Source organism: Mytilus californianus, unplaced genomic scaffold (genome assembly GCF_021869535.1).
Source record: "Mytilus californianus isolate M0D057914Y unplaced genomic scaffold, xbMytCali1.0.p SCAF_5, whole genome shotgun sequence".
Classification (NCBI taxonomy): Eukaryota; Metazoa; Mollusca; class Bivalvia; order Mytilida; family Mytilidae; genus Mytilus; species Mytilus californianus.
Window position 1 is genome coordinate 21540720 of NW_026262701.1, and position 9600 is coordinate 21550319.

The 9600-nt window shown below is 30.7% G+C and overlaps 1 protein-coding gene across 2 annotated transcripts; it reads right to left on the bottom strand.

Annotated features, from left to right (window-relative positions):
* Positions 1-206: 206 nt before the first annotated feature.
* Positions 207-5527, bottom strand: LOC127702698 (neuropeptide-like protein 30). Of its 2 annotated transcripts, XM_052206999.1 has the most exons (3): positions 5408-5527; positions 4200-4210; positions 207-422 (listed from the first exon to the last, which is right to left on the bottom strand). In XM_052206999.1, the coding sequence occupies exons 1-3, from the start codon at positions 5472-5474 to the stop codon at positions 294-296; spliced, it is 207 nt and encodes a 68-aa protein (XP_052062959.1). In that variant the 5' UTR covers positions 5475-5527; the 3' UTR covers positions 207-293. The 2 variants fall into 2 exon arrangements, 1 of the variants encoding a protein (XP_052062959.1); XR_007982531.1 differs by lacking the exon at positions 5408-5527 and having other exon boundaries at positions 4182-4211.
* Positions 5528-9600: the final 4073 nt, after the last annotated feature.

The window sequence follows — 9600 nt, forward strand, 5'->3', positions numbered from 1 at the left end:
TTTGTTACTCATTGAAATATTTTATAAATGTTTACATACGATTAATACACCTTCGTGTATTGTTTGATAGTGATTGTTGTAATCTTTAATTTCTTGAAAAGGGTGTAAATGTTTTATTTGTGTTTTGTTTAATACTGCCTCCAAATCAATAAATCAATCACAACTATAAAAATTGATTAGTGCATACCAAAGGAACTAAGAGGAAACACAAACTAAACTTTATTATTCATCGTTCATATCAATATTGACCGTTTACTTCTTCCTGTACTAATATTTATAAGAATATCTTTGTTTCAATAATATTTTCGTCCCCATCGACCTTTATTCCAGCCTTTATTCCATCCATAACCTCTGGGATATCCTTTGTATCCGTTATATTTACCTCCGTATCGCCATGGATAATTATAGTTTGGGCCTTTATACTGAAATATAGAAAAACGATACAAGTGAAAATCAATTCTGATGTAGAAATATAAAGTAAGCAATTTTTTTTTTTGATTTCAATAAAACAAATACAGATATATGAACAAAGTTGTCAATGATTCAAGACTACTCTGGCTTACAGATATATGAACAAAGTTGCCAATGATTCAAGACTACTCTGGCTTACAGATATATGAACACAGTTGCCAATGATTCTGTTTACATGTATGACCTCTTTCTTGGTTCTTATTTTTTTTGCCTTTGACTTTCACAACACTTTGAAATTGAGAATGGAAATGGGGAATGTGTCAAAGAGATAACAAGCCGACCAAAAGGCAGAAAACAATGCAACCATGATAAAAGATATTCCGAAACACATGTTTATATGACATGTTTACTTATTGATTGTTGGTGACCTTGTTGTAACTGTCAAAAAAAAAATTAAACACTAATAATTATATTTTCCTCCAAGATTGGAACCGGCTCGGTGTTCTCATGATAGCGTGCTTGCCTTGATTTCTGAAGGGTGTGCTTTAGAATCCAGGCCGGGTCAAACCAAAGACTTGAAAAAACTGATCGGCTCGGAGTCAGAATAATGTGCCCGGGTAGTATGTCTTCCTATGAACTGTTACTACCGAACTAGCACGTGACCAATGCTACTCAACGTGTCGTAGTACAAAGCAAGGTTTATATTTCATATCACATAATCATTATCTCGTCCTGAATATGCATTTTATTTTCCACTGAACGTTAAAGATTCATTAGATATGTATCAATTTATCCTCCATGATTGGTTTTATTAGACAAAACATGGGTGACCTTACGTAAAAGATGACAGTTCAAAAACAGAAAAATCCAGATCCGGGAACTCGTTAAACACCTGTATGTAAACACGTGGATATAAGTAGAAGTTGTATTTTTAAATCATCAGGTTGTGTTAATGCCCAAAAAGTTTAAAGATAAAAATACCTTTTAAATAAATATCAGCCAAAAACAGAATAAACTACCGATATGCAATAGCTGTATTTTCTACCGTTGTTATAACGTCCTACTTTAAAACAAGATTATTTATATACAATTAGTTACACATGACAATTGCATTGAAATGAGGTACATTGTGTAATAATGAAACCGGTTAATAAACAAGGATGTTTCGCTTTATAATATTGTGATATTATGTATGATCTTTTGTGATTTATTTTTGTAATGATGATCATTTAAATTAAACCTTGTATTTTGATATTTTGTAGGTGTTTTTTTCGCAAGATCTATCTATTGTGTGTTTATGCCAAGGTTTTCTTTGAATCATTATCAATCTCAATTATCATAGAAAATATATTTTATTATGTGGAACAACAACACGCGCCAAATGTGCCTGTTATCTCTTGATTAAACATCAGATCAATATGTTACAAAAAGATATATAATTTTAATTTTGATTACTTTTATAGGTCATGAATCTTAGAACATAATAAAGAGTCAATCAAAAGTTCTAGATTGAATAGAAATTGTAAATATGCTTGCAAAAAAAAAACGAGGTGGCAAATACGGAAGTGACAACAAATAAACATTCATTTTTAAAACAAATAGACAAAAATCTCTGTACAATATGTCAAACCTTAAATCAAACGAATCTATAGTGCCTTACAAAATTGTGCGAGGTAGACGAATCCGGACTTAAAATGCTCTAATTAACTTTTTTAATGCAAAAATAGGCAGATCGGTTATATTTTGTCTTCATTTACGCATGGCTTTCATTTGGATTAAATTGGAATGATCACAACTTAAGGAGACTGAAAAATGCTATATTCAGTTGAGACACACACACTTTTTTACTTGCGTAGACGTGCGTAAAATATATTTTAATTTCTTTCTTCAAACTGATAACTTTTTCAAAGAAGAAAAACGCCTGATGTGTAAAGTTTCTCAAATTTCTGAATAATGCGCTATTTCAGTATTGTAAAATTTCTCAGTGATACGAAATTGTGACGAAAAAGTAAGTAATGGCGAATCGAACTTTTTATACCTTGCGTCTCATTGATAAAAATAACATGAACTTGTCCAGTGTCCTGTTTAACGATTAATTAAATTACTGAACACGTGTGTGTAAAAAGAAATGCAAATGAACCTGTTTTCACATATACAGAATATAATTTTATCTTACAGGCATTCAGATTAAGAACTTCCAACAAAGTTTAATTATGACTTATTCAGTATAAAGGTCTGGATGCATGGGGGTCTTTTGTCTGCATTCTAGAATTTTTAGGCCATTTTTCTTAATTCTTTATTTATTTGGCCCATTATCCTCTAGTCTGTAAGATTGTACCCCTATTATCCTTTAGTCTGTAAGATTGTACCCCTATTATCCTTTAGTCTGTAAGATTGTACCCCTTTTATCCTTTAGTCTGTAAGATTGTACCCCTATTCAGACCCTAACGTTTATGAACATTTTTTTAACGTATTTTTTTTATATAAAAATCAATGAGTGAATTTGTTCGACTTGAACTGTTAGGATAGAGAACAGAAATCTAAAAACAAATCATAACTATCATTGTTAATCTACAAACAAGAGCAATTTTATAATTTCTTAAAGAATTTTTAACCTCCGAACTAAAGTTGCCATCCCTGTCTTCATAAACAATTATCTTTACGTAATTAAATTCATCGTACTGTAAAAAGATACGCACGATAATTTTTGTTACAGGTAAACAGGTACGATGAAGCAATAATAACTTCACCAAATCGAATTTCGCAAGATTCAACAACAATGACCAGTCCATATTAGAATAAGGGGTAAACTATGTTGGGGTATTTAGAAATGATAGATTTTTAATAAAATTTTTGGTAAATATTACAAAACACTCATCTTCCAAACTTTGTGTTTCAATTTTAAAAACATATATATTATTTATTGGTATAGTTTTTCAATCTGTCATTAGCGTTTGTAAGCAAAAGAAAGTTTGGGCTTTAAAATTCATCAAAATTATTTAAAACTTTATACAGAAAATTCACCTTCTCAAAGTATTAATTTATTAACACCTAATACACGGATACATAGCATAATCATTTCTTAGGATACTGAACAAAAAAAAGTGTTTATTCAGTGTCATTGCCACAAAGTGCGTTAAAGAAAACTATTATATAGCAAACAACTAATTGCTTCACAAAATCTTATCACACACTATAGAAAGTAGTGAATAAATCACAAAGAAGGGTAAAAAAATGCATTACAACTGTTACACCAGATTCCAACAAAAAGAATGTTTAAATAAAGCAATCTACCGCTGGAGATGATGAATTGGGACAGCCATGTAAATATATAATAAGATTGCTAAGTAATTAAAGACCCAAACCCAACGATTTGTTTTGAAACAAGGTGGATATAGATTTTTTAGACTAAGTATGAAGTATTAATGTGTAGTACGCATGGAAAAATTGAGACATCAATCTAACAAGCCATAAGGACAACTGATGTGAACAACGTAAGGTCACCGTACGGCCTACACATAATTTCCCTCGAAACACATTCATATTTTCAGATCTTTAAAAATATTAAGACATTGGTTATGAAATCAATGTACGATAGATAAAACTGATATAATATATTTATGTAATTTCTTGTAGTTGCTAAAGTTTCATGTATACAATAGCTCTCATCTCTGTGTTCCATGTCTATATTGTTAATTTTAGCCAGAATTGTATGCTGTGTAAAAGATCCATAACATTGCTTGTAATTGTTATGTGAGATAAAAACCTACAGGTATTTTTAAACTTACAGCACCTGCATCTGAAAAAAAGCAAAAATAAATAAAATCACATTAGTCGTAAAATCTATTTGTTAATAATGTCTGAAACTTTATTTGCGAATGAAAAACAAAAATGACTATATGAGTGTATTGTAAGTAAATCTAGTATGTGAATTCGTCATTTACCATGAAAAAGAGAGGCGAAAGTTACCAAAGGGACATTCAAACTCATAAGTCGAAAATAAATTGACAACGCCATGGCTAAAAAAGGAAAAGATCAGCAGACAAACAATAGTACACAAAACACAACAAAGAAAACTATAGAAAACTATAGGTTGCACTTTGTAAATACAGCTGTTTCTCAAACCACGCCTCTTTTGGGGAGATATTTAATATTCATAGGTATGTTAATTTGTTAACGTACTGGTTCCCATTGATGATCTCTGTGTTTCATCTCATAGAGAAATCACTTGGGAATGTAACCAGTATAGAAGAACATGGTAGCGGCTAAATTTTAATTCTTAGGAGGTCCAAAAATGGAGGTAAGGGTAGTATAGAATTTTAGTATAAGTTTAAACTCTTAGAAGTTCAGGGCATATAAATGTTGAAAATATGCCGCACAGCCCTATATTTTGACCTTTGAATAAAATAGTAGTGCATATAAACTTTCCGTTCTGGGATATTATTTTTCACAGTTTTAGCCGCATAGGGAGTTCCTATGGGAAATTGCATTGTCTGTATTTACAGAATTGCAACCTATAGACTGAGCAACACGAACCCCACCAAAACCTGGGGGTGATCTCCATAATATATAGATATCTTTTAACAACCATTTCTATTGTTACTAAGTTTTCAGATTTATTTTGTCCTGTTTCAAACAATGCCTTCGCATTTCAAATGTACGGATGTTATGATGAATAAAAACCTGATGAAAAGAAAGTAATAAAAAGTGACATGTTTAATGTGCGCAAGCTCACTATTACATTGTTTTTTTTTCTATTACATGTGTTATTAAAATAACAAGACTAAAACTATTTTTTTTCAGATATTTTACACTTCGGCTATTTTGAATATGATGCAACTGTTTCATATAGACTGTTATCATACATTTTTGCAGTTACTAAAATTTAAAAGAAATCCAGAATAAATTTCAACAATTTGTTTGACATTTATTAAAAAAAACCCTTGGAAGAATGAAATATTTTTAACAATTCTTTTTATGACAAACTTTTACTCACCACTTTGCACGGCAAATGATCCTAGAAGGACCAAAGCCACCAAAACTGCAATACTGAGATTTTTCATTGTTTTATATTCAAACCGTTTACTGGAAGAATCTGATTACTGAGAATTACCTTCTACTCTAGCTGACAATTGTCTGAGCTTTATATATACTTTGTTCATTCAACTTACTGCAGATCTGTTAATCAAGAGGAAAAATAATCACACGCATATTCCTGTAACAATAGGATTAGAATTAAAATAAAAATAGCTGTGCATTACATACTCTGTATACATTGTCAAATTATTTGCAAGAATGGATATTAAAAAAAATTAAAAATTAAAAAAATGTAGATTATTTCATCATTATCATCCTTTAAAAGAAAAATAAAGCTGTTGTAATAAGTGATAAAATTGTTTCTGTTTTTAAAACAAATGCATAGCAATTACAAAACATTACTTTGCTACTTCACATAATCAATTATTCAAAATGGAACAAAGCTGGTTATTTGGTAATTACCAGTGCTGGAGAGAGTTGAAAATGTGTAAACAAAGACGAAAAAGATGATTGTAGGCATTTTTTCAAAATAAAAAGTGAAAAAAAAATAATTTACGCTGTTTTAGTATGCGTAATACAAAAGTGCTCATTTCAAATACATCTAGGACGGAACAAAATAAACAGAAGGGTTCCTAGAGTCCTATACAAAAATCTGCACGACAATTTTTTTAATGAGAAACCGTAACAATTTATCAAAAATTAAATTGTGCATTTTCTCAGTTTAGTTTAGCTTTGTGCTGATGAGTCTTGATAAGGTGCTAGTGATTTGTGACAAGACGTTAGTGCGATTTGAATCAAGCATTACAGAATCAAAACCATTGGGCAAAAAATTGCAGTCAATCGTATTTTTGCTCCAATGTTTACCTTTAGACATCCGTTTCACGGTAAACAGTGCACACTGGGACATAGTCAACATTGGATTACATGCATTTATTGGGGGTCATAAACCATGAACTGCTAGGGAAGTGAAATATTGCTACCTGCTGGGCCAATTAACAGGTGGTCATCCATGTGTGTAATTTTACTGCCACAGGTTCACTATTTTGATTCATATTTTGGACATGTAAAGGTTCATGTTACCTTTTTTTTACAGGTGATCTTTTGATAGGAGAAATCAATCAAACAGGAAATGAAAAAAGAACTTTGTTTGTATAATTATAGAAAATATTAATTAATTGTACATTTTCACAAATTATATGATCTAAATCATATGTAAATGCTATCTTGATTCATTACTAATCAAAAGATCAAAATTATTATCGAGTAAATTATGTTCATTTATTATATATTTCAAATTAAAGTGCTAGGTCAAAGGTTAGAAGAAAAATAGCCAAATGTCATAATATAAACATTTTGTATGTTGTACAGTCATTGCTTGTTTTTAAACCCATAAGAAACAAAATTAAAACTTTTTCAATTATTTCTTTTCATTTTTATTCGAAAAGAACGTCGGAAATCATCTTTTTTGTTTTTGTTCACATATTTTAACGATCACCAGCATTGGTCATGACCAAATCACCAGCACATGACATTCTCTGGTATGACAACCTTACCCACCGTGTAAGTTTTTAATAAGCTTTCTTCTATTTTGAATAATTGAATAGGTGAGCGTTCGTCTATTTTGAATTAGTGAATAGTTGTGCTTTCTTCTTATTTGAATAACTGATTAGGTGAAGTAGCAAAGTAATATTATGTAATTGGATTGCATTTGTTTAAAAAGTAAAAACGGTTTTGTCACTTATTACAATAGATATATTTCTCTTAATGAAGCATAATGATGAAATAATCTACTTTTTTGGGATTTTTTTATTCTTTCAATTTCCATTGTTGCAAATAATTTGACAAGGTAAACGGATTATGTAATGCACTGACATTTTATTTTAATTTTAATCTTATTGTAACAGAAACATGTGTGTGATAATTTTTCCTCTTGATTAACAGATCTGCAGTGAGTTGATTGAACAAAGTATATATAAAGCGGAGAAAATAGTCAGCTAGAATATTGGGTAATTCTCAGTAATCAGCTTCTTCCTACAAACGGTTTGAATATAAAACAATGAAGAGTCTCAGCATAGTAGTTTTGGTGGCTTTAGTCCTTATTGGATCATTCGCTGTGCAAAGTGGTAAGTAAAATTTGTCTTAGAAATATTGTTTATTATCGCTGTTTTGTGCATTTTTCCTTTGATCTTTTTCATATCATGCTACTCGCTTGCAATGGAAAATTATCGCAAGAAATTAAGGGTCACTTTGTCAATGTAAACATCAACAACGTCATAGGCAGAATAGCAATGAACAGATTACCAATGGTCTTTAAAGCTCGAGAATGTTTCTCGGCAACATCTCATCTCAGGGCTGTTGCCCTTTGATGAGATTGTAGCTGAAAAACACCCTCTCGTTTGAAAAAAAAACAACCATAATCCATAATTTTATTTTTTCATTCATTGCAGTTTTTTATCAAATGTCAAACAGACTAAGCATCTGTTGATATCTATTCTATGTCGGATTTTAAAAACATTTTGGTAATTGCAAATAAAAAAGTAGTCTCATATTGATAATATCGGCCAAAGAGTATACAATTTTAAACGAATTATTTTTTGTCTTTTTATCTTACTAAAACTGAACAAAATAAATAGTGTGCTTGCGCAAATTAAACATGCAAATTTTCTTTACTCTCTTATTTTACAATTTTAAGTATCTTTATTCATCATTGTATTCGTACAAATAAAATGCAAACTAGGTAAATGTGCATTATTGACCATTTGATCAAAATATGACAAAATAAATGTGAAAACGTATCTAGATAAAATGATAATTGAAAGATATCTGTATATTGCAGGTTTGTTCCCAAATTAAAATATTCATTCAGTCCCAGTCATGAGGCTCTGTCATTTTATAGTCTTTTATCTCTTTTTAATTTTAGTTCATTTATATTTTTTCCGGAGTTTAGTGTGACGTCCATTTCCGATGAACTAGTATACATTATTGTTTAGGGGTCATTTGAATCCCGCCTCCGGACGCTGTATTTTTTTCGCTGTGTGGAAGAACTTTTGATGTACTAGGGCTGTTTTCTGCTGTTTGGTCGAGTTGTTGTCCCTTTGACACATTCCTTGTTTTCATTCTGAATTTATTCCATATTTAAATTTGTACTATTCATCATTCCTGGTAAATAACGAACTCATATTATTAGATTGGCTTACACTGCACTCATAAAGTCATGTCGTTTTAAGATATTATTTTTGTTTTGCAATTTGAGACTAGACAACAAATAAATTTCAAGGCTAATTGAACATTATTAATGATTGATATTTTTTTTTTCAGATGCAGGTGGTGTAAGTTTAAAAAACCTTTAGTGTTTTATGTGACCTAGCAATAACAAACAATATAATGTATCGAAGAGGTATCCTTTACACAGTATACAATATTTGGTTAAATGAACAATATAGACATGGAACATAGAGATGAGAACCTTTGCTAAATGAAATATAGCATCTACAAGTAATAACATAAGTGGATAGACCACTTTCGAGTTCGTTGCATTTCCGTCAAAAACTTTGGTTTTAGTGAACATCATTCTTGCGTTTAGGTGCATCATCACTTCCTTCCAATGTTGAGCGAGCGGTTGACAAAAATATGATGCTATATCACACGAATTATTTGGCAAATTAAATTCCTATAATTGATAATCACCACTGCTGTCATTAGGGAATTGTGATTAAGTACCTACGGAACAAACATTATTTCTAGTTTATCCTGCATAATGATGATCATGAAGACTCTTGGTGATCTTTAATAGTACAGGGATACAGGAGGGCCCCTCTATCTTTTAAATGACCTCATAAAGGCTTGCATAATTGACGAACTTTTCCGGTGAAGGACATAACACGGAAGTGGTCTATTGTATCAGTTTTATCTATCTTCCATTGATTCAATAAGAAATGTCTTAATGTTTTTAAATATCTGAAAATATAAGTGTTTCGAAGGAAATTATTTTCTTTTTACAGGCCGTACTGTGACATTACGTTGTTCACATCAATTGTCCTAATGTCTTTTTTGATCAATGTGTCAATGGTTGCAAGCGTACTACTTGATAATAATTTATATGGAGTTTTAAAAATCAATATCCGACGCATTTAAACAATCCTTGGGTGATTG

What these genes read in the sequence shown, in the direction of transcription:
- LOC127702698 (XM_052206999.1), bottom strand. Translation starts at nt 5,474, where the DNA reads ATGAAAAATCTCAGTATTGCAGTTTTGGTGGCTTTGGTCCTTCTAGGA.